The sequence below is a fragment of the Brachyistius frenatus genome, unplaced genomic scaffold (assembly GCF_029030835.1).
Source record: "Brachyistius frenatus isolate BFR_SWC_R1_liver_20210118 unplaced genomic scaffold, ASM2903083v1 Contig_13, whole genome shotgun sequence".
NCBI lineage: Eukaryota > Metazoa > Chordata > Actinopteri > Embiotocidae > Brachyistius > Brachyistius frenatus.
Window position 1 is genome coordinate 5420456 of NW_027210612.1, and position 26030 is coordinate 5446485.

General features: G+C 40.4%; 1 protein-coding gene across 1 annotated transcript in view; it reads right to left on the reverse strand.

Moving 5' to 3' along the window:
* oprm1 (opioid receptor, mu 1) overlaps window positions 1-24854 on the reverse strand; it is a 28774-nt gene extending 3920 nt beyond the window's left edge. The window contains exons 1-5 of the mRNA XM_069692918.1: window positions 24068-24854; window positions 3259-3602; window positions 1678-1853; window positions 594-772; window positions 23-206 (exon numbers count right to left, since the gene is read on the reverse strand). Coding sequence (XP_069549019.1) covers window positions 23-206; window positions 594-772; window positions 1678-1853; window positions 3259-3602; window positions 24068-24321 — 1137 coding nt within the window. The 5' untranslated portion in view covers window positions 24322-24854. The remainder of the gene's footprint in view (window positions 1-22; window positions 207-593; window positions 773-1677; window positions 1854-3258; window positions 3603-24067) is intronic.
* Window positions 24855-26030: the final 1176 nt, after the last annotated feature.

Sequence of the window (26030 nt, forward strand, 5' to 3'; positions counted from 1 at the left end):
ATAGACGTACTGGTACTACTACCTGTTGATTGGACCTTTCCCCGGTGTTTGCACTGATGTGTTCGCGCTGCGGCTGCTTGCGGCTGGTGGCTCCGGTCCTGGATGAGTTCTGCATCTCCAACACCGAAGGACTCGGGGTGCAGAATTCACGGAAACAACGCTTGAAGTTCTCATCCAGGTACCCGTAAAGAACCGGGTTCAGACTACTACAAGGAGCAGAATCAAGGTCCACGTTTAACACCAGAAAAGCCAAGAATCAACTCGCCAACATCATTTTCACTTTTATATTCAGTATAATGTAGAGAGTAAAACTACAGACCACCTAATTCATTGTAAAAAAAAAAAAAAAAAATGTCTTTCATCAAATTTTAAAAAGTCAAATTCACCTTTTCTTATAACTAAATCACTAAGAATATCAAGTTACGTAAGCCTAATCAGGCCTTTCTCTCCTAAATAATAACACGAAAAAAAAATCAAATCAGTTAGAAAACTCAAGCAAACTCTCATATTATTACTTTAAAAAAAAGACTTGAATTATTAACATTAATATTTTCAAACGTTTGAAAGTTTCTTTGTTCCTGCGGGGTGCGTACCTGTTTGTGTAGCCCAGTGCGATGCAGAAATGCCAGGTGATAGTTTGCAGCGTGGAGCTGGGGATGTTGATAAGAGCTGTGATGATGACAAAGATGTGGATTGGGGTCCAGCAGACGATGAAGACGGCAACCACCACCAGGACCATGCGGGTGATCCGACGCAGGTTCCTGTCCTTCTCCTGTGTGTGTGTGTGTGTGTGTGTGTGTGTGTGTGTGTGTGTGTGTGTGTGTGTGTGTGTGTGTGTGTGTGTGTGTGTGTGTGTGTGTGTGTGTGTGTGTAAAAGAGGTCGGTAGTTAAGTATTGGAGATAAGAGGCAACACAAGATGGGAAAAATAGGAGAAGGCGGAGTAGGGGAGATAATAACAACGGAAGAAGGAGAGTGGACGATAAAAGAAGAAAGAGAAGGTGGAGGGGGAAGATATGGACAGAGAAATAAGAGGATGTATGAGGGAGGATGTGAGCGTATCAGAGGGTAATTGGACAGAACTGAGAGATCTTTTTTTTTTTTTTTTCAAAAAGACTAAAAGCTTGAAAGCAGTTTGTTTGTTCGACTATTATGGTGAAAATAGTGAGCAGCACATAGTGATTCAACCGTATTTGCCCCTGGAGATGACAAAAAAACATTCTAGAAATGTTCTATTGCTGCTTCATGTTATTTTAAAAACAGTTTGAGTGGCGAAGCTCAGTGCCAGGTAATATTTGTTAAATTCATGATGGGCCAATGCCATTTAAAACAACTGCAGAATTTCTATGCTGCCAGGGTTCAGGCCTGTGAGTGCTCAGGTTAATCAAAACTCAGCCTCAACCGCAGGCTTTAGTTGATTTTTCGCTAATTGCTTGGTCTTGAGGGAAGTGAGCACACCGTATTTGAAAGCATGCTCTGGGCATTCTTGGATTTTGCTTCATTAGTTTGAAAAATAAAATCAATTAGCTGTTGGGTAAATAGCAAAGGTCATGTAGATGGTAGACCAAAGCTTTTAAAATTCCACAAACTGATCTCTTTGGCACAACGTGTAGCAAAATACCTGAATACACGCACTAACTGCGACTCACATTTGTGAAGGAACACAATTTTTTCTTTACCTGGGAGCCCGATAACATGCGCACGCTCTTGAGCCGCAGGATCATGAGGCCGTAGCAGACAGTGATGATGAGGACGGGCATGATGAAGGCAAAGATGAACACGCAGATCTTCAGCAGGGTGTCCCAGTACCAGGAGGGGTGAGGGAAAATCAGCTTGCAGTCAACAATGCTGGAGGCTGTGCAGAGTGAGGAGACAGACGTGCATATATATATATATATGTACACACATTTATTACATACGTGCTCACAAGCTTTTTTTTTTATTCATTTCCTTTTCACTTGATAACCTACAACAGTCCCTCCAGGAAATTGCCATCCTACGATCACAATATTTATATCAAATTCAAACAGTCTCTGCATATTTGCAGGAACTTTCAATTTTGCAATATTTCTGTGATTTTTCTATTTACTCAAGCATTTAATGCCCTTATTTTAACTGCGGACGTAGCCTATGTATTATATGTTAACTTTGAGCCAATGGTTCTCTAAGTTGAAGTAACATTTTTCTTTGAGGTGCAGCATGCTGAGAGGAAGTGAATATGTATTACTGTTTATCTGGGAGTTAAAAAAAACAAAAAAACAACAAAAAACAACCTCACTAATAACTGGCAGAAAAGCCACTGCAAAATCAAGCATTTTTGATCACAGCAATCATAAAAACATCTCTGAAATGTTTAATCTGTTTTCAACCAAACAGTGAACTGATTAGTAAGTGTAATATTAGTATTTAAGCGCTGCAACTTGTCAAAGTTAACTTTTTAATAGAAACAGAATTATTACATCCATTAATCATCAAGCAACACAGTTGAGGTCAACACAGGTCAATGTGTTGCTTCTGCAGCCTCACAAAAATAGTTTTTTAATAAATGTGCTGCGATGAACTGAACTCTTCACTGAAAACGATGTTCGTGTGGAGCCGAAATAAAAATATCTTAAAGCAACTTGCCTTGCTTACGGCTTCACACATCTCATATTACTTTCTTTTCACCAGCATGGAATCGCATCTCCATAATTTCAGTGGCAATTCTCTCTTCATTACCACTGCAGTTACACGGAGACATCTTGTCAGAGAGGCCAGTCCTTGCAGGCAGGACAGTTCTACTACTCAAAGCATTTAGCATGAAATAGTTGTGCTAGATGCCAAATTGCTCTTTAAAGCTGGAATGAAAAGACTGAACTGAACTGTTTCTTACTGTTTTGTGCTTTCTGCACTTTCGGTGAACTCTACAAGGACAGAGACGAAAAGAAACCTTTTTGCGACAATTTCCTATGCATGGCTGCATTAATACTACTTTGTATTGTTTTAGTTTTCTCTATTCGTTTCTTTAAAAAGAAAGATGATGAATGAAATGCGCAGAATTTACCAGAAAAATGTTACTTGCCTTTAACATATTTCAAGAAGAGCTAATTTGATCTGTTCATTGTAGTTTTCTGAAAGGATAGATAGTGTATCTAATTGTACTTAACATCCTAAATGGTTAGAGATATTTTGTGTAAGTTCTATTCCTTGTAAAATTATTATTCAACAGTTTTACTCAGAAGCGTAGGATTAATGGTGCGCGCCTGCGCGCTCGTGCTTACGAGTGGTAGAAGCCATGAACATGACGGGCAACCCGATGGCCGAGGAGAGAATCCAGTTGCAGACGTTGACAATCTTGGCGTTGCGTGGGGTCCTGAAGTCCAGCGCCTTGACGGGGTGGCACACGGCCACGTAGCGGTCAATGCTCATGGTGGTGAGTGTGAAGATGGAGGTGAACATGTTGTAGTAGTCGATGGACATCACCATCTTGCAGAGCATGTCCCCGAACGGCCAGGTCCCCATCAGGTAGTTGACGCTCTGGAACGGTAGCGTGCTGGTGACCAAGGCGTCGGCCAGAGCGAGGTTGAAGATGTAGATGTTGGTGGCTGTCTTCATTTTAGTGTACCTGCACGGAGAGTGTGGATTCATTATAAGATAATGGGCCCCTGGGTACGGACATGTGAAAGGTCCACCCCCACACCCCCGCGCTCCACCATGGCAGCAGGGCATTGTGGGTCTGTTTGTAGTTGTTTCTAAACATGATCAGGGTGCTCGTACGTTTTTACTCAGCTTTGTGACTTTCCAGCATCACCAGTCAGGACCCCGGATCCCCTGACCTTTTGGATCTGGTAGGCTCATTCAGTAATTCAAGCTTGACATTTCAAATTCAATGTAAAACCTTCGGGCTCATTTCAGAGCTCTGTGCCTCTCTGATTCCACAAGATACTGTACACACCAACTCCAGCAAAATGTACACTTAAATGAAATGGCCTTTTGAAACATTATAAAAGTTGCCTTTTTGCATCTGTGAAGGACTACTGGCTGTACAATATGCAAATCATCCAAACAGCAGCAACATAAACGGATCTTAAAAATAACAAAGAAGACGGCACCACCAGGACATGCGTAAAGGTCTTTTAAATACCATTTGCAGAATCAGAATAAGCAGTTGACAGTTTCCTTGCAACTCAAAGCTGGTTGCAATACTAGCAGTAGGAACTGTATGATCTGGGCTGAGATTGTTTTCGTAGTTGTTACCAATATCACCTGAAATGACTCTCCATACCAGTTTTAGTATCACGGCAAAAAACGTAACCAATGAAATGAGTGAGTTTCAACGTGAACTCTTTAGTTTGAAAGAACATTCCAGGCACATAAGTATGAAGGAGCCTTCAAGTAATAGTTAAGTTAAAGAAAAAAATTATTGTATTTATTGGCGGAGAATTCTACAGTACTGCAAAGTCCAGCTGCCTGAAATAGGAAAAAAGAATGGAAATAAAAAAATAGCTTTATAAAAAGAGTGGCATGTAGCCTTCAAGCATTTAAAACAAACAATACCATGTAATACAAGTCTGTGAACTTGTGGCAGCATTTGGACTGTGGTACCAGTCAGGACAAACAGGTTGATTAAATAAGAAGACTCCTTCGAGTGTCAACCTTAAGTTGAGCAGTGGCACCTAACGTTTACATAGAAATGCACCACACCCAGGCACAAACAAAGAACTGAACGGTAATGCCGGTACGGTAGCTGCTCCTAATATCAAACAAACCTGAGCAAGCTAACGTTGCATAAACAGCTGTCACAGTTTACGAACAGTAAAGGCAACATTCAGGCTTCGAACGTTGTGACATGTTCTTAACTTAAATTTAACATCTAAAACGCTCAGCTTGATTTCCTTGTACAGCTCTGCATGCCTGTTTGTGAGGTGCTTAGATAGATTTGAATTGTATCCTCCGTTTGTTTGAAACTTTTGGTCATCTGCAACTTTTCCACGATCATGGCCTCAAACACAAACAACCTGTTACCACAGCTGCACCAAAGTATCGCTTCTTGTGACGTCCTAAATGTGGACAGTGTACCCTGGAATGTTTTGTAAAAAGGTTTAGGTGTACCAGCCTATTTTAAGATAACAGACTTCTTGTTGAATCGGTTCGAGTGGCTCAAGTTAAGGAGCTGCGCACAAGAGTAAAACCCCAAGAATCCCTCAGACCGTTCAGAGGATTGTGCGCTGAATGTTTGATGAAATGGAAATCATCACAAATTCTGTAAATAGTTTCTTACAGAAAAAAAATGTATTAAGTGCTTGTATTTTTATTAAATATCTTGTGTTCATATGATGGAACAAAAGTAACCACTAGGGCATAGACATATTGACATTTTTGGAGCGTTACATAAAAGACATGCCGTCCCCTAAAAGTCCCCAAATTGAAAACCCCAAATAGCCTAATTTCCACCAAATTGACTGAAAAAAAAAAAAGGAAGATTACGGTTAAGTAAACCGGCTCCTTTGTAGGTTTGTCATTGATCAAAGCATTTTTAAAGACAGTCTCTTTCATAGTATTTCAAATGTCCCTTCAATCAATATGGTGGGAAACTGAGCAAAGAGGAGAGGAAGTTCAAAGAGAATGGAGGATTATGGAGTGTTTATAGAAAACAAGATGAAATCGTTTGGATCCGTGAGCAGCGAGAGGAGAGGACAGAACGCAGACGACTGAAGCTGCTCGACTGTTTAGAGCTCTTGTCAGTAAAGAAATATTGGATGTCCTCCCAATGAGGCAAGGGTGACGCTATATCCCGTCAAAAACAAATCTGAAATGATTTACGTGGTATCTCATAACCCACATGCCCACGATGGCATCCAGTGTTTATTGGAAACGTTTAACATGTAGCGATAATGATGGGAAAAGCTCAGCCACACCAGTTTAAGACCACGTTGTAACATTTTATAAGAGAAGTCTGGCATTTACTGGAGCTGTTTTTGTCTTCTGTAATGTTCCATATAAGAAGGGTTCCTACGGTTGTGTTCCCCAACGAGGCCTGTTTACCTGCTAGCTATTACAGAGCTCCTCAGAGTGGCATCATAGAGGAAAGAGATAATCAGCCCATATAATGAAGCTATCGAGTAGGGATGTGCCATATCACATTGCTTACAATAAAACCGGTGTATTTTTCAATAAGACAGAAACAAATCACATTGTGATAATGGCAATAATCTGACTTACTGAAGTAATGACGTCATACAGATGGGCAGCGCACCCGCCAGACATACGTCTACAGTTTATCCAGCAACTAGCGCGGCTGGAAGCGTCTGTATTCTACAGTGAGGTTCACTGAAGGTCGTGTTCTCTGACCTCTGTTTGTCCTCTACGTGTTTCGCACAGGGAGTCGCCACCCCTGCAGTTCCCATGAAGCTCCGCAGACGCGGAGCGAAGCACAGGCTCAGGCCAACAACTCCACTTGTTATGACAGAAAAGATCAATAATTGCCCAAAAAGAATTAATTAATGGTCATTAAATAATTTACGTCAACCCTAGACTTCAGAAAACCAGGCCTAAAGTTTTAGCTTGGCTTAACTTGGCATAAAAATAACAATTAAGGAACATTACGCTTTTTCATTTCAAAAATGCTAAAAGGTAACGAGCATCAAATTTGTTGGGCTGTTTCTCAGCTCTGAAGAGTTGCGCTAGATCTGTTGCTGCCTGCAACAGACGGACAATGAGAGTCATGAAACGTCCCCGCCTAACTTTCCTTTCACAAAGTGAACAAACACGTTTCCCCAAAACGTCCAACTGCTCTTTAACTTCAGCTCCAAAGCACAACTAGGATTGTATCGTCGCTACACTGTTCCACGTAAAGATGCACATCCCTGCTGTGATCTTATTGAATTAAGTTGAATACACAAAGTGACAATGAAGACATTACACCCTCTGGCCTTCACTTTATTAAACCCCGGCCGTCAGTCCACCATCGAGGTAATTTACGTCTGTTTTGTTCTCGCACTCTCCGCAATAATCCCAAATCCTCTTAGCAACTAGACCTGACAGTTAGTTCATTAAATTCTGATTACCTTTAACACTGACAGCTCGGTGTGTTTGTTATTTCAGACTTTATTTGCACGGGGACCGATGAGACGCTGTACGCCGCAGTAAAAGCTGTCACTCTGCAGTGCACTCTGAGTGGTGTGCTGGAGCTTCAGGTAATTTCCAACATCCCGTTATTGTGACCCCTACGAGCCCACTTGCGGATGATAGCTCGGGCTTCTCCTGTGTGCTGTATGTGTCTGAGGCGTAGCCATGTGCATTATATGCCGGTGAAAGGCCTCATCTCATCTAAATGAACCGAATGTTTTTTTTTTTTTATTTTTTATTTTTTTTAATAATGAGGTTTCAGTTTTAATTCATGCGTTGTCCTCGAGGTTCGTCACACTGATCACCCGTTTATAGTCAATATACTTTTTATTACATAAAGTGACTAGATTGCTTTGAGTATTTGTAATTTGGATCTCAAAAACAAAACAGCTTTTGCTACCCAGATGTTTGTATTAATCCCCGTGGAGTAGAAAGCTTGAGCTGATCTGCTTGTGTTGCACATGTAAACATCTTATTCTGGTTTCGGAGACCTTGATAGGGTCTCATTCTGGTTTTGAGAAATTTGATAATATAAATATAAATATAAAACCAGGATACTGTGACATGTAAACACCTGATCCAGGTTTGGGACTATTCTCTCCTGGTTAGGATCACAGTGGCTGAGATGGTGAGAAATCAGACGCACAACTGTTCACACATGACCATGTATACTGGGATATGAATAACTACATATTCCATGTAAACACGTATCCCAAACGATCAAAACCAGGACAAGACTTAGAAATGCGAGGCTAACGCTGACAAAATAGCGGAGAGGGACTGTACTTTGTTCAGTGAAGTGGAACTCTAATCTGCTCTTTTCCACTGAGAGTGTAATAACAGCCATCAGCTCATAACAAAACAATGGCCTCCAAAAGTGGAGTGATGTTTTAGCTACTTCAGGGATCAAAACACGATAATGACTCAAAAACAGGGACCGGCTTTAGCTTTTAACTCGCATGTTCCTGTAGGTGTGATTGACTATCAATCTGTCTCTTTGTCACATACTGCGCTGCCAAGCCGCTGCACAGCTGACGGTCACCTTTTTCAAAGAACTGGTTGATTGGCAGAAATCAGGGGTGTACCTAACCATTAATTCAACCTTTCATTCTAAAGTCTTCTTTTCCTCGTTATTTGACAGATAAACAAGCATGCCTGTATTTTGATGGTTTTGCTGCTGACTTCCCCAATTTCTCTTCCATTTAAAACACAAAACACTCTTTTGTCAATCCTTTCTATTTACCTTTATGTAGGACTAATTTATTTTTGCCAGGTACATTTAAAGGGGTACATGCAGTTAATTTCTGCCTGTATTTTGTTTAGTAAAAGTAAAACTCAGTTGCTATAACCATAAAAACTGTTAATTATGTTTAAATTGCTGTGATCAGATATCGGTAAAAAGTGTTTTGAAATTTGTTGTGTTGGAAGATATGTTTGTTAAAATGTTTCCTCATCGTGTGGATTTAAAAAATTCATTCAATTGGCATTACATTTCAATGAATACATACTTTTGCAGAATATACAGGGAGACACACTCGCAGAGATTTCATCAAATTTAATACACTTTTAGCAGATGTGCTTGAATGACTTGTTATATTAATTAGCAACACGGAGTTACAAAATTATATTTGCTGCGGAAATTACACAATATCACTGGATAAAGTTTAAAATTAATAATTTTCGTACCAGCAGCAATAATAGATAAGTATCATTGATAAAGAGGAGACAGATCTCCCACAGAGGGTTTCTCATTTTCCAAGATAACTTTGACAACTCGCATAAACAGAAGATAAGGTTAATGTTCATTACTCTTCATTATATTTCAGTAAACAGAAGTAAAAATGTTTACAGAAAATATTCAGCATCTTGTTGACAGGAAGTGACAGTGATAAGGAAGCCACAGAGAAACCGGACAGAAGTAATTATCTGACAAGTGTAAACCTTCATTATGCAGCTTCTGTGAATAAACAACCTTCATCAACAGAAACTTACTGGACCTCTAAATCACAGAGGCAGCGGACAGATGTGCATAATTGAGCTTAAAATCATATAAAGCAGTCCTTTCAGTGAGAATGAATAATTCATAGCCTTCCATCAAGTCCAGACACCCTCTCATCCCTCCTGTTTCTTTAATATCCTTATTCCTTTTTAAATGAGAAAAACACATTTGATAATGAATGGAAATTTGCGAGACAATTCTCATAAAATGCAAACTCATCACACCTGCTCACACTTGACAGAGAAACAAGGCGTCTTCTAGGATTCATTATTCAAACATTTGAATCATTTCAAGGTGGTCAAACTGTATTAATTTCCTCATTTTCATAATTTTCCATAAAGTGCTCTATAACAGCTGGCAGTTAAAAATTGGTTATTTTGATACACACAAATTGAGCAGAGCTTCATGTGGCCCTTTAATAAAAAATGTTTTAATGATTAATGACAGCATGACAAATTGATAAAAAGAAAATTAGAATAACCTCCAGCCTGCCTTACTAATGAGCCTCATTTGTTCCTGAAACTGTAATTTAGAAACACGAAATACCTATTTAATGGATCTATTCTTCTGAATAAGAAGTGTTTCCTGTTTTGGGCCCTTGTAATGTTAAAATGTCACCGGCAGTTTGAGCTGGCTACTGAACTTCAAGAATAACCTAACCCAAATTTTGATAACTGAATTCACATTTTAATTTTAAAAAGCATAACTTTTGCTACATTTACAGAGGAGTATATCTCATCAGTGTTAATGCGTGACTGAATTGACCATAAATGGCCTTTACTTGGGCCCACGTAGATCAAATCATTTAGGGGACATCGGTAAATTGTATGATCTACCAATAGTCTGCATGTGAGGTGTTTAGGGGACATCTGTTAATTGTAGCTACAGAAAACAACCAGACTTACACTTTCCCCCTCTAAACTGCATGAAAACCAAAGATCTGTACTTGAAAGTGACACGTCATGTTCTTTTTCTTAAAATGGATTTAATTAAATTAGTAATCGAAAAGAGTAAAAGTCAGGAACTGGTATGAAAGTCAAGCTATCGGCACTGATATCAAAACTTTTTGAACGATACCCTTCATGCTATACATTTAGATTTTGTCCGTAATGTCTGTACAAATTTCACGGAAAAGTCATCCCACCGTGGCTGCTATCTCTTTAGAGCTATACTGCTATAATGTGGCTAAAAACAAGGAAAAGAAGGGAACCAACAATGTAAACGTGCAAAGCATGAATTTGTGTAAATACTCTGACTCTCCATTGGTGGCAGTAATTGTTGCAGGTGTTGTCTGCATAATTGTGCTGAATCAGGCTAACCCCCGGTGTTCAACAACAAAGGATGAACACCGGCTCAATTATACCTCGCTACCGATCATGTCTGAGTCTCGTTTCCTTCTGCTTTCATTAAAGAAACACTGAGTGTGTCTTTTGACATGGACTGTAACTGACGTTAACGCTTGAAAATGCATTCTGCCCTCACAGCATGTTCCCTGTTCATGAAAATGGTGCACAGCGTGGAGCCGTTCACATGGTCCTGAATGTAAATTAGTTGTTAACTGTGTTGCCACATGCGTGTGTGTCGTGTTTCACTGTGGCAACAACTGTGACCAGGCCAGCGAGAATCATAAAGCAGGCGCGATTAACATAACATGACAAAATAAGAACATTAAACTTGCTGTTTGTTGTATTCATTCTTAGGCTTTGATGTTCCTGTGTCAATTAAAGAAATCTCAATTTTAATGCAGCAGCGACGAGAAACCTTTTATTTCTTTGTTGGCGAAAACCCGCGTCATCTACAAACTAGGACAGACACCTGGCATTTATGTTTGGAAGTTTTGGTTGAACATTTGGTGTTTTTCAAGCTGATGCTGTTCAATGTTTTCAACATCAGACAGTCAATATCACCTCCACTCTTGTATAATTCGCAGAAGGGTTACATCTTGATAGATCAAAAAATAAACCTCAACTCACCCCAACCTTTGAAAATGTGTTAAATCTATGAGGAAAAAATTATAAGAAAATAATTATTTATTGTATTATAATATTTACAAGTGAAAAAAGATTCATTATGGTTATATGCCCTGTTCTTTGCTCTAAAGTAAACATTTCCTCAGAATTTTGGTTGCCCGCTTTGGTGATTGATGTGTCAAATTGATCATCTTGGAATGATAACGGATATTAAGAGACTAATAACTTGGCAGACATTTAAGGCTGCACTCTAAGAACCGGTATTAGCTTTGATTTTGAGCAAGCCAGCCGTGAATTGACAGTCTTGTCCCCATATTTCGACAAATGTCAAAATCAAACCCACACACTTGTGGTCAACAGTTTGGAACAGAAACTGATTACATTTGATGGCTTTTAACCAAAACATAATTCATCATTAGTCGCAGAAGCAGGCCAGTGTGTTTGCAGCCTCGTGTTTGATTGATGAGCTGCTGCTGGCTTCAGATAAACCATTAAGTCCCGGCTGCAGAAACAGAGGCTGCTCATGTGAACACACAGCTGTATGCCTCTGGCTCCGACCAGTAACACTGTCGATGCACACTGTGAGGAGCGTGATGGATGGGGATGCTCAGGGTGTAACTGTGTGCATGGCTCACTGCTGGGCATGTGTTTCTGTGGCGAGCAGTGATGGGATGTTGAGAATTGTCCATGCTTTTAGCATGTGTCTTGTGTCAGGAGAAATTCTGTTTACCAAGAAATCCATTGAGTATATCCAGTGTCATGATATAGTTCATTGGAAAATCTGGAAAGTAACCAGACGGAATTTGTGGGACTGAATCAGTTAATTAAACATGTTCATTTCAACATGCTGTATTTTGTATGTTTCGGGGTCGACCCGACAAGGCCCACTGCTAGAGCCGCTTATTTCGCTAGCTTCCATCTGCCGTCTTAAATAATGTTGTGTGAGGCGTCTTTTTTCCGCCACGTCCTCGAGTTAACACATGACGGCACAAAATAAATTTGTTCTGTTTTTGTTTTGCGTGTATTTAATGGGGTCGTCATTAGTATCTGATGTGAGTCACAGCTGTGGTCCTTTGTGAAACTGCAAAGTCTCTGGAGCTAACATTACTTCAGGGATTGAGAGTTTCAGTATTCCATAAAGTTTGCCTCCACAAAGGATTATTCAAGTTTAATTTAATTCTGCTATAAAAAGGTGGCAATGACTTGTAAGGTATTTTATTAAAGATGAAGTAAATTATGCTCTATGTAGCACGTGAAGTAATAGAACGCTTTAAAAAAAAGAAAACTTGCAACTCTTGATTGCAAAACCTATACTGTGTTTTATCATTGAATTATTCATCTTAACAACCACAAGGCATGTGTAGATGTTAAAAATCCCCTCACTCTTAAGTGAGCGGTATGGAAGAGCCTGAGAGTGATACACTAGATATGGAATTGAAAAGGAGAGAAAATGTAAATAATACAGTATAAATATATTTGTTCCATGTCGCAGCCTTGTGTCGGAAAACACTGAAATATATATCAGGCTTTAACTGGTAGAGGCAATTTATCTATTGCCTTTCTGTTTACGTGGCAGTGGATAATTAATGCTCTATTAGCGTTAACCCTGTTTGCAAACCATATTTCCCTTGTGGTTGAAGCTGAATTGCAGTAAACTGAAATTATTATTATTATTTTTTTTTTTATACTCTCTTGGAAATCATTTCAGTAAATGGAAATCATTAGACAGGCAGAGCAGGAACCTCGCTACAGTAGAGACAGATCCCAATACACACTTAAAGTAATAATCTAGAAAATCTTCATTTAAATAATGTCTTGTTGTCCTGTTAAGTCACAATCGATCATTGAATGACGTAACACAATAGTGATTGAGCCTATGGCTCACTGGTGAAAGCTCTTGTCTTTGCAGTATTACTGAATTACACGGCTCATGTGTCTGGTGACATTCCAGGGAAAAATCACAAGCGGCGCACAGTGACGGACACATTTCTTCTCACCCGGCAGTGGTTGTTCTACCAGAGAGGGTAGGCGGAGCTAACGCAACACCGTATTCAAATTACTTGTGTGTAAAGCGGCAAAACTGACTGTGAAGCAACAATGTTTGGCTCACTGGGAAATAAAGTCCATAAACACATCTGAAATTACTGTTGGTCGCCACAAGTGCATAGTTTTATTTTTATTTTTTATTTTTTTAAAGTTTTTTTGCAGCCAGCACCTAGTGGCCATCAGTAGTATTGCACTTCAAGCTCCTTCTGCATTGGCTTAACTTCTCTGACCAGGATTGATGTGAATGGCTAGCAAGTACTGAAAGCCAGAAAAAAAGCTTTCAGTTTATTAACTAGGAACTGACAAACCAAAATAATCCTGGCATGTATAAATCTTAGGATATATTGACACCAGTATGGATAAATGGTTCAAAAGACCTTTAACTTCAACACAGATTTAGTTATATTTAAAGACACTACAGTTGTCATTTGAATCCAAAACACGTTGTTTCTATAACTTTAACGTATTTTAACCCAACCCATGATCTTTCCCTTGTCAAGCCATGTTACACCTAATCCAAACAATTTTTCAACAGAGATTTGTGTGTTTCAGCCTAGTTGTATTATTGTCTAGTTGAATTATTGTCTACTTGAACATGTCCACAAGCCAACAACATTGATTTTAACTATTATGTACAAGACAGGTCGTCTCTCATACCAATATTGATGCTACTGGCACCCTGTAATGCTATTTAAGAAAAACCTCAAAAGCAAGACTTGAATGGGTAAAAGTCAAAGCGGCTCTTTACTTGACTAAAACAGCTTTCAGGGACGGGTGGTCAATCGACAGCTACAGACAAAACGGAAAAGGAGAACAAAAGTCAAGGGGCAAAAATCAGGTTCAAGAAAGGTCAGAAAAAAGATAGAGCGCTAGAACTATCAGTACCAAGACGGTCTGGCATCTGACAGGCATGAAAAGGTTGGTACATGTATACTAGAGCAGTAATGAGGGAATGAGCAGCAGTTGTGCAGGAGGTCAGATGATGCAGGTGGCAGGAACACACTGATGTTACTGACAGGGAAGATAGATATGATCAAAGTAAGAAAAAGTATTAGAAAAATCATCCGAAGAACTTTTACATTTCTTCTGCAGGATAATTCTTCTGGTTTCCTTTCCATCTGTACAACCAGTGTGTATACGGCTTAATATTTAACTTCTAGCAGAAGCTTAGGCGGGTCAAGAGGATGCTTTTATTCTTTTTTTTAATTAACTGCTGTGCAACAATTGGACAGTCGTCAATAGTCTTGAATGAAACAAAAATCCAAGAAAGGAATAAAAGCACGCAGTAATTGGGAACAGGCAGGAAGCGTTCTCGAGGCACAATGTTGAGTAGCTGATAATGGGCTCTCATCACAGTCTGGAATCCAGTTTTAGAAACGTGGGATTCAACACAGTCATGCAGAGAAAGATTCATGGGTTTTCCATGCCGCACCATGTCTGATCTGACCACTTCATTAAACTCATGCACCTTTTTATCCTTAAAAACTGTGTTGTCATAGAAACTCTCGATGGGTGAGGAAATTTGTAGTGCGTCACAATGAGAAAAAGGCGTCATTTAAAGATTGATAACTTCATCACAGTCTGTTTCTGCAGAGCAATCAAAAAGGAGAGCACAAAGCAGCGGGCCATGTGTGCAAACAGTGACAGTGATGTCAAGCACCAGCCATATGTGGATTAGGGCTGGGTGGAGTGGAGCCAAAATAGGAGGGTGTGGAGCTTATGCATCATTCTCTCAGCCTAAAATACTAAGGTAACATGTAAAGTGTGTTTTAGGAGCAAAAAGTGACAACATGATGCACCGGTTGCTTTAATCTTACATTAGTATGGAAACTTCACTCCTCTTTATTAAGCAAGACACAACAAGCACACATTTTAAGTAATAGATATGATCATTAAACTTCCTCAACTCATTACTTGTATTAAGACAATTATTCAAGGCAGTGCAAGTTTTCTGAAATGTTAGATTTGAATGTGTAATATATTTATTGTCTTATGAAATATTTGCTAATTTGCATACATTTCCAAAGTAGAAATCTGAACCCTGGATGAAGCCAGGTTCAAAATCCTTGTTGACACATTAAAGTCAATGGTTTTCACAGAGGGGATTATGAATATGCCTCTTTATCAATCCATAAATCTGAAAATACTTTAAAAAGCCATAGAAAAGATTTTGCCATGTTTTTACGAATAAAATGAAATCCGGCAAAGATGATATATAGACAAACCCCTCGGAAAAACGTTCAAGGTATAAATGTGCATAAAACGAGAAAGTTTGCAAGTGCCACTGCAATTAAGATTTAAAGCTTGGAGCCTCCGGAAAAACGACCTGTAAAGATGTGTATTGTAAAATGAACTTTGGTGAATTTAGAAGAAATCTAGAGAACCAATTGCACAACATGTACTACAAAAAAGACCTAACTGTATACTTTAAATGTTTTATTTCCACCAGTCTGAAAGAGATCTTGTCAAAACAAAGTAACCCAATATCTCAAATTGACCAGCAGTGTCTCGACCTAAATCCTTTATTTAAGCTAACTTACTTGCGTTATTACATTAACGCAGAGAGCAGACAGACAAACCCGCTGAATAAACTCATAAACCTAACTGATCAAAAGTACAGAGGATTGTGTGTTTGCATAGACGCTTTCTGTGCATGTGTGTCTCGGTATACCGTAGCAGTCGTCTCTGAAATTGACGGAAGGAGCCTGTATTCGTCTTGACAACACACATTTCCCGAGCTGTCACAGAGCATCTGCTGTGACTCACATACACACTGAGAAACAGATGTGTAAACACACATGCACACACACAAAACTGCCAGAGAAACAGAAGGGATTGTAAATCCATAAGACTACCGCTCAGTGAGACAGATGGACAGTGTTGTGACAGATGTGCTCCTCAGGTTAAAGGTCGAGGTGATGCAAACACACAAGACCCCACTCAAGTAAAAACCCTGTTTATACTCTTTGCAGAGGCTCGGTATGATTTTTCAAGGACAAAAACAACCCAATTAAGGCATTTCTGTCTATTTCCCACTGTATTGAATTCTATCTGATTCAATTGAATATTGCTGTCTATGAGCTAAAACCTTCCTTTAAAGGTATTTACAGGCGTCCAAATATTTTTTCGAACCGTTTTTGTTGTCACGAGTACTTTCACAAAGAGCGCGGATATTACCTGTCGAAAAAGTTAGCAGTTTATGTACTTTACTTTTGGAGGTAGTAGAGTTGGTCGTGAGTGGGAAACAGTGTCACAGCAGGTTTGGTTAACAAACCAAATGAGGAGGAGCAGGACAAAATCTTCAAACTGGATGATGTTGAAACCATCATTTTTGGAAACGAGAAGCTGATGAGAATCTATTCAAACCTTTTTTTGAACATCTGACATGATTTCGCTTTGCTTCCGGTATGAATAGTTTTGATGGAAAATATTTGCAGGTGAGTGTTTTGCATTTTGGGGTTTATTCCTCCTGGCCCGCGGTGTGTAATGGCCTAAAGGTTTGTCTGCGTTTTTTTTTTAAAACATTTCTCTCAATGTGTTAAAATGCTGCCCAGCCCAGTTAACATTTAAATCAGTAATTCAAATGCATTCCCAGCTTAGTTAATAAACTCGTACCTCGTCTTAGTCCCACACAGCTGGTGTTTCTGGCTACATCTAACATACCTCCCTTGCCAGTGTAGGCAGTGGGAAACCAGTAGAGGGACGGCGAGAACGAGCAATGAGGTTGCTTTTAATCTTTCGGAAGGTTTAATTCTGCCTTTCCCTTTTTTATGATGTATAGCGCATAAATTGTTGCCTTACCAAAGCAAACACACACCAAGTTGATGAGAATATTTCCTCCTCTCTCCCGCCTCTGCATGACCAATCATGTGCTCGGTGATGGAAAAATGTGATAAAAGCTTCCATCAGCGGCGAGAGGTGACATTCTGCATTGGAATGTTCCTGGTAGGCCGGACTGAGAGCGATGGAAGGAGATCAATATCCATGAACACACAAAGATGGACCCTAGTGGGGATAGAAACTCAGCAGTGTGTTTTAGTAGCACACGTATTTTCATCCGACTTTGAGGGCAGAAGCTTCATGTCCCTGAGAGCTGATTGTCACATTCATTTCAACCACGGATGAAAGAATCTGTAGGAAGTGACAGCAGTCACGAGAGATTTGGATGTAACTGTCAAAATCATGGAATATAGACAATTAAGAAAGCTGAAATTGTGGTTGATATGCAAATTGCTATGGGATGTTAATATTTTGACAACTATTCGTAGGATTTACGTTAAAAAATAAAAACTTTCAAAGAATGTGCACCTATAAATGAGTATTTTATTACTCAATTGTCCATCTTGCAATGAAAACTACTTCAATTGAAAGTTGGCCCAGTTGAAGAGAAGCTCAAATTTAGTTTGCAAAACATTTCGAAAAACCTCTAAATTGCAATGACAAATCGAACACATTGCATGTATTCAACAAACCACTGCAATGTGTTCTGTATGTGGGTTAGACCATCTCTGTCCACTTCACTGATTTATTCCCCTAATGGTTTTCCATCTCCGCAAATATGACGAATGGAAATAGAGAACCAACCAAGGTTCAAATCCAGATCTGCAGTTTGTTGCTTAGGAACACTGTTTTTAATGTGCAAAAGACATTTTTCGAAAGGATCTCTTTGTGCCCCCGAACCATGTCAGGAAGTGCAACTGTTGCGCACAGCAATGGAAAGGTTTGGCGGCTGTCAAACTGTAATGAATTTCTCTATGCATGAGGTTATCGGTTGACCTTTTTCGTATGTTGTGTTTGCTCATCTTTGGGACTTTACGACAATAAAGTATTCTTGTGAAAAAAATCACGCTTTTGATAATTAAGAACAAAAACACCTACAGAAGAACAAAAGCTGCTGATACTTGAAATGTCAGCTTTGATGAAGAAAAGACAGAAAGACACTGCACCACAATCTGGGTGAGTGAGTGAGTCACTTTGGAAATGACAGATGGATAAAAGAGCCAAGAGCTCCCATCAATCAGCGATTAAAAAAAAAAAAAAAAAAAAAAGGATTTAATCTGTCTTGTGTTTAATTGATCATCATTTCTTTGCTCTCCTTCTAAAGCCCAGTTCAGACCAGAGACCCGTGGGGAGATAAAACGTTGCAGGGTAAAGTTGCAGCAGTGGCCAGACTAAGGCTGGCTGATGTTGTCACTTGTCGTCCATTCGCAGTTTTAAAAATGTAAGGCATGATAGTTTGTGTTTTTTCTGCTCATTGGAAAAGAGACACCACCTTCTCGAAATGACGAAACGGCTCCAGAAAAAGATGAGAGAAATGGACAAAACGGTATGGATTTGCATTAGCTACCTCCGCTTAGACACCCGTGAATGGCTTCAAATTTTCTACCCTCTCCTTTATTTTATTAAAAAAAAATTATGTTTTCACTGTTTCGTCACAAAAAACAACAACAAAGCAAACTGTTGTAACTCACTGTCACTATATTCATCAATGTTTTTAAAATTATATCCAGCTACTGGAAAGCCTGAAAAGCTTGGCCGTTGAAACGAAAGTACTCATCTCGGATGCGTTGGTGTAAACCGCTGGTTTCAGAATGTTGCAGAAGTTGTTGCAAGTTTCAAACCATCTCGTCGTTAATCGTTGGTCTGTACTGGTGCTCCCTTTTTTCAGTTCGTACAGCAACAATGACAGCAACAGTCCTCCAAAAATTACCTTTTTATTTATTTATTTTTTTCCCCCTGAGGTCCCTTTTGTCGGCACATCCTAGTTAAACTTTCCCTTAATGTCTTTGTCTGTCTGTCTTTGTTGTCTTCCTGTCTTTTCAAACCAGACTGACAAGCACTTTAATTCCCCAGCAGTGTCCAGTGGTGTTACGGGGCTCATTACTCACAGACACACACATGTAAGAAGGGCAAGTCTAATTAGCTCTCTGCACTCGTTACACATAATTGTCTCCTTAGTAAGACATTACACTCCGTACCACCCCGTTGTGAGCAGATACGCAAATTTGGTAAGAGCAGCATGCAGAGTTCCCTTTTCTCCGAGTCTCACAGTGTGCTGTCAAACTACCAAACTGATAATAATTACGATCGCTGAAACTCAGGCAGCTTCGGGTAAACGCACCAGTCAAATAATGAATCTTCATTAGCAGCTGATGGTTTTTATTGTTGCCGAGGTCTGACTTTAGTCCCTGATTACATTTGTCGCATTTTATTCCAGGTGGGCTTGTCAGTACTTTAAAGCAAACACGGTAATTGGCGTATAAAATTGACGTGCGAGCGGTAATTATCAAGCTGTCCGCTGGTGATCGAGTCCAGGGTACACAATGGCTGAATGTCTCGTGCTGCGCAGCTGTTACAAAAGTGAGGTCAGAGCATCGTGTCTCAGATGTCGGCTGTGAGGAAGTAAGAGTTGTACGTGCCCCCAGTAAGGTGTGCTGCATGCAACTCGGAGAGGAGTTGATACGCAAACGTCTGCTCTTGTTTCAGTCGGTCTACCTTCTTTTGCGTACGCCTGAAAAAAGACTGCATATTCTGAACTCTCCTCCTGGATGCCTCCATCACTGTCTACGTGTGAACGCCCACATAAGCAGAACTCACATTTATAATGCATGAGGATGTTCATGAATTCACATGAAAGCTATATGGGCAGCCAAAGACCTACACACACAGAGAGGGGAGTTCAAGAGAGGAAAGTCAGTGATGCTGGGGGACACTTCTTTTTTTGTTTTGTTTTTTTTTTGCATTGTGAACCCAGTGACTAATTTGTGTTAATGAGGGAGAAGTCATTCTCTTTTATCCCACACAACCGAGCTCCTGTTAATTGCAGTTGTTTACTGTCATCTGTAAAACAATTTTAAGCATTTAATTGCAGTACTTCCTAGTTTTGGGTCCTAAACTCTGATACTTTTATGGCACTGACTGAAATAGATTTTTGGCCATATGTCTGTGCTGCAGTGACTTAAGGCGTCTCTGTGTGCATCCTGACAGTTCGCTTCTACAAATAGCATGAGATGTTTAGGGAACATTGTTAAATTGTAGCATCTAGCGAGAACTTGAACACATGACATCTGTAAATTGTTGTGTTTTGCTGTAACTTGCATGTAAAGAGTTTAGGGAACGTGTAAATTGTAGCCACAGAAAACAACCCGGCTTACACTCACAAAATAGGTATTGATCAGGAACTGGCATCAAAGTCAAGGCAACAACACCAGTGTGGAAAATTACAGAGCACGACTAACTCCAAAAATGCAAAATTTTTGTTCTGCATAAGGTTTTAAAGGAGAGGCTCACATTTTCCAGGTCTATCTTAAAACGGACTGGCCCATGTCACAGTAAAAGCTGATTGTTTGCTTTAATTATTCCACCTGTTCATTTAAGAAATCATCCCAATGTACTAATGTGCCATCATGCATTGCGAAGTTTAATATGAGGCTTCTGCAGTCTGTCTGAAATAAACCAATCAGGTGTTAATCTTCAAAAGTTACAGTCGTTTTAGTGTGCGTCTCCCCTGCAGTGTTTGCCTCCTGGGGGATGATAACACATAAAGAGGAAATTTGCTACTAAAAAGACACCCACTTGATTGTCTAACCCACTGAAAAGTCACATTAACTTTAAAGGACCTTTACAAGTAAGTTATACATGAAATGAGGATTTTTCTAGCCCTGTCGCTTGCACTGAAAAAACGAAAAAAAACATTCATTGGAAATTGTTTTAAGAAATGCTTTGAGCTGTCGAGGTCGTTGCTGAGCATTAACCTGGCTGCCAGGTGACTAAAAGTTATTTATGTGCATTAGCGTGGATCTAAACTATTAGTCTTTTGAACCAGATTGTCGTCGTAACTTCGAATTTCATGTGACTGGGTTCAAACTCTCATATGAACAACGGGGATGGTTAGAAGTTACTTTGACTTTCAGAGAGCAGAGTCATAAACAATTTAAGCTGCAGAATTATACAACACGCGTGTTGCACAGGTACATGTAGTACAAAGGAGGGGTAAGAGTAGGATGGGAAATAGGATGGGAAAGGCAGGGGTTTGGGGAGGTGGTGGAGTCCCTTCGCAGTCATCAAGCTCCAAACACCTCCCAGTGTTTCCATGGTAACAGGAAGTACTCTGAACTGATGGCGATTCGCTCGTGGAGCCCTGCGGTTTCTGTTCAACTGGGATTGATTTTTCCAATTGAACGTGCAGTTCTCTGGTCATGTTTGTTTGCTCACAAGAAGTTTGCGGATGTTTGCAGAGTTTTGCGGAGGGGCACAAAGAGAGGTATCAAAAGGGCAGAGAGAGAGAGAGAGAAATGTTTTATGGCTTTGAGGTCATCATTACCCGACTGTAAGGGAGATAAACCATCTCTCATCCAACTGCTGTCGCTATTTAATCGAGCCACACCGCGTTCAAGGCCATGACTATAAAACGGAGGAGAGAGGCTTCAAGACTGCATCTCCATTAACCAGTAAATATCCACGGTGTGTCATTGGCTAAATGACAGTTCACTCTCAGTCAGCAAACGGAGAGGAAAGACCAAGAGACAGGTAGGAGACAGAGAGAAAGACAAAGAGACGGATGACCCTGATGGATTTTGCTTTTCAGAGGAATGAGACAAATCCTTAACTTTCCTCGCAAATCTCTTGAAGTCTCTAGCTGAAAAATTCACAGACAAAATTCTGACAAAACGTTTCTTGGTTACAAAAACAGCTGCACCGACTCCCGGTTCTATGTCAGGATCAGTGCTGATACCCCTTTCATTACGGTTGGCAGAAGGCAAAGGAATGGGAGGGTCATCCTAAATGTGTTCAAACATAAATGATGACAAGGGTAAAAGTTCAAGTAATGCCCTTCACCATCTATCATGTCCTTTGCTGACAAACCACTTAAAAATACACAATGCGAGCCAGTTCATCAACTCGTACATCTTAAACACAGACAGGTGCAGGCATATATCTCCTCATTAAAACAATACTGGTGCATCACTTATTTTTGGAAAGATGCTGTCTCTTTGTTCATTTTGTTGCTATGGAGTCACCAGGGAGCAGATCTGCCGCAAGTAATTTGGGTTAGAAAGCATTCAGCATGCAGTAGATTCTTTACCGAAACAGATGCATTTCAGGATGCACTCAGATTGACATGAAAGTGGATTGATGTGTGCAGTCTGGCAAGTAAGCATTCATCTGCACTAAAACTGTGGACAAGTGAGGAGAGGCGAAGGTGTAACAAACTAATCACGCTATAATAGACACCCACACTGAAACTCTCCTATAAAGGGGTGGGATTGCAATTTCCAAGCTATTGAAGCACCTGTCACCTGACGAGTTCAGCCCAGCAGAGCCACCGCTCCGCCACTACTTACTGACTATCGGAGCAATAAAGTGGTTAATCACCTGGTGGAAAGAATGAAGGCTGACCGACCTCACCTTTATCGCTGTGCTCCTCACACACAAGCTTTCTCCATCAATCTTCCTCTCCTCAGCACTTCCACTCATGCCCAGCTCTTTTTCAAGTGCACTTGTTTTGCCCCTTATTTTCCTGCTCCACCTTTCAATCCTCTCCACAAAAATAGTGGCTTTTATAATCTCAAGGACCTTCATCTGGACTGACGTAGCATCAGCTAGGGGGCATTTAATTACAAATGTCAGGTATTCATGTTTAATTAAAGACCAGCAAAACCCTGCTTTTCACAATCTAATCCACCTCACTGAGCAGATATACTGCAATTAACACAGTGGATGATTTAAAAAAAAAAAATTTTACATTTTTTTTTATGTAAATGTACTGCAGCTTGCCATGAAAGTGGATTCTGCTCGATTCCCTCAATGATTATCAATTTGATTTGTTTATTGCATTAGTGTGTGAAAACAGGAAATGTCCAGCTTGTGTGAGACTCAGTAGACATTTAATACTGAGTTATTTCTGCCTGCTAGAAGCCTCACCCAAATAAGTTGACATAAGCTTATTTACAGTGTGAACGGACAAAGAAATCAGAAGTCTCACCTCGTCTGTACAAAGAGGAAGTGGCCTTGACATTTTCTCATTTTGGCCTATCTACCACTCATCATGTATTATTACCCTTTACTCCTTGTGACAGGTGATTAAAGAGGATAAAAGCTTCCTGTGTGATGGGGATCTTGAAAGTGTGACATTTGTTTGAAAAAGTTTCAAATTCTAATTAATGAGATGTGAACTAAGTGGCGTTTATTTGGCCTAGATTTAGTAGGAGGAAGCCATGGAGGACATGTTGGAAGAGTTTGTCCCTTTTAAAAAAAAATTGTTTTTTGTTTTACAGCCCGAAGAGTCACAAATCGTCTCATCTGAGAGCAACTTCCAGCACTTATCGGCTGTCTGCCAGTTGTTTGTTTTAACAGCATTTTAGAACATTTATGGACTCATCTAATTTGCATGACAACACTGAACCCACTGTGCAAATGAAGACAGCTGCATCTAACGCGCTTCGTGGTGCATATTGTTTTTGTTCAGCACTCACATGGGAGGAAAATGGCTGCATCAGCGTGATTTTTCACTTTTGGTACAGGATGGTGTGGGGGAAAACAGGCAGATGGAAGAGATATTGGCTGTTTTTGTTTGACAGTGAAAAGAGGTATTTTTGTGCAGCAGCTTTTCTTCCCTGCGCCCCATCGCTCTGCATGCGTTCTGCGCACTGGAGCAATTTGTCCCCCGTCCCCCCTCCCCCCGGGTTGGAGTTATTTTACGCACGAACGGCAGCTGTGCTGGAAGCGCTGTCAACAGTGCATTCACATGGGCACACAAAACACACACGCTTAAACACACACCTCTACGTCCAACATGTCCAATACAGCAACAGGTTAGAAGTCGAGAGAAAAGAACACTAGTTTGTTTATAAAGTGTAAACGGCCTAATTTACGTGTCAGGCTGAGAACACCACTCATGTCAGTGTTTTGGCGAGGTTTTTTTTTTTTTTTTTTTCTCTGTCTTACCTGACGATGATATACATGACCAGCACGTTTCCAACCAGCCCCACCACGCACACTATGGAGTAGAGAGCGGTGATAACAATCGCTATGATAACCGGGTTGGTGTCGTCGTCCGGGCTGCCGGTCCGGACGCGGTCCTCTTCGCACGGCGCCAGTGGGAAGCTCGTGCTGTCGGTGAAGTTTCGACAGAAGCTGTTGTTAAACAAGGGGAGCTCGCTCCGGTACTCCGGGTCCGAGCCGTTGATGGCGCTCTCCATGGTCCTCTCTTGGTATCAGCGGTCGGTGCTGCGCGCGTTTTGTCACCTCTCAGGTGTCTGTTGGCGGACTCGGTGTCTGCGTCGCCCCGCTGGGTGCTTGTCTCTCGATTGGCTCGGAGAAGCGCTGCGTTTTACAGGCGCGGGACGGACCGCCGGTCACGTTGAACCTCAGTGTGTTGAAGAATGCGGCGTGGTGTATATGTGGTGTATATGTGGTGAGGGTGGACGGCAGCCTGCGCGACTTTACTGACGACCCTCGCGCGGCACAGCGAGCCTGCACGGGACAGAAGCGACGGCGTGAAAATGAATCAGTTTGCTTCCTTTCTTCCTTCCACCCTTCAGTCCTTTCTTTCTTCTCTCCTTCCTTCCCTCGTTTTGCTCACATGTGTTTACTCCTTTATTCTTTCCTTCCCTATCCGTGCTACTCTACCTCCTCCCTTGCTTCCATCCTTGCTTCCTTCCTCCCACTTCCATTCTCTGTTTTCCTTCATCTTTGTTCATTCCATTCATTCTTTCTTCCTCTTTGCTTCATCTTTCTTTTCTTCCATCCCGTCTTCTTTTCTTTCTTTTACTTACTTTCTTCTTCTTATCTTTCCGTACTTTCTATCCTTCTTTGCATCTCTTTTCATCCTTTCTTGCTTCTTTCCTTTCTTCATTGCTTCTTTTCTGTTCTTTCACCTCCCTTTTTTTCTCTTCTATCTCCATTCCTTCATTCTTTCCTTCTTTTTCTCTTCTCCACTTCTTTCCTATCATCCATTCCTTGCTTGCTCTCCTCCTCATTGCTTTTGTTCACCCTTCTTCCTTTCTTTTGTCCCTTATTTGCTTCCTTTCATGTTTTTTTCCCACCTTTTCTTCCTTTTTCTCCTCTCTTGTACTTTTCTCTTTTTGCTCATCTTTGCCCATCCTCTTCTTTCCTTCATTCCTTCTTTCCTCCTACCACCTTCATTCCCTTTTTTTCTTGTTCCTCTCCTTCCTTCTTTTCTTGGTACTTTTTTTTTTTCCCATTCTTAATTAAGATTGATGTTTTTTGTTGTTTCGTTTCTCATTCAGACCCAAGGAAAGTGAAAATGATTTTAAAATACCTTCATCTCAGTGTGTCGTTAATATACTGCACTATTCAGTGAAACAACCAACAATACAGTAATAGTCACGCAAAACCTGTAAAAACGCCATGACAGAAACACGTTGTCTGAGTGAGATTTAATGACAGTAAAGGCGGAGTCCAGGGATTATCTGTCAAGTGGCCTCTGCATGCACATGTACCACTTTGATGAGACTTCTCACTTCTGATTTCTGTTTTCTATGCTGCACTCTAATGAGTGGAGCCAAGCGAGGGACTGTAGCACACGGTGTAATCCAATAGGGATTGATTTTAATCAAGATAATGTCCCTGCTTCTCTCATTACTGTTTCAGAGAGGCACAAAATGGGCAAAGATCATTTACTGAACGTGCTGGAGGCCGGTTTGGAGTAAAACTTCGCAACACTAGCATTACTAGTACTCAAAGTCATTGTTGTAATTTTGTTTTTAACAGTTGCTTTAATCCATAATGTCCACATAATAAAACACATCAGCTAATTGCATCAGTGATTTAGCTGTTAAATTGGAGAGGGCTTTGTGGCTGCTTTACAGGAGGAAGAATTTAAATCTCACTCAGCAGTGATTTGACAAACTCAATCCAGTCACTAAATTGTTTTCCTCATTATGTT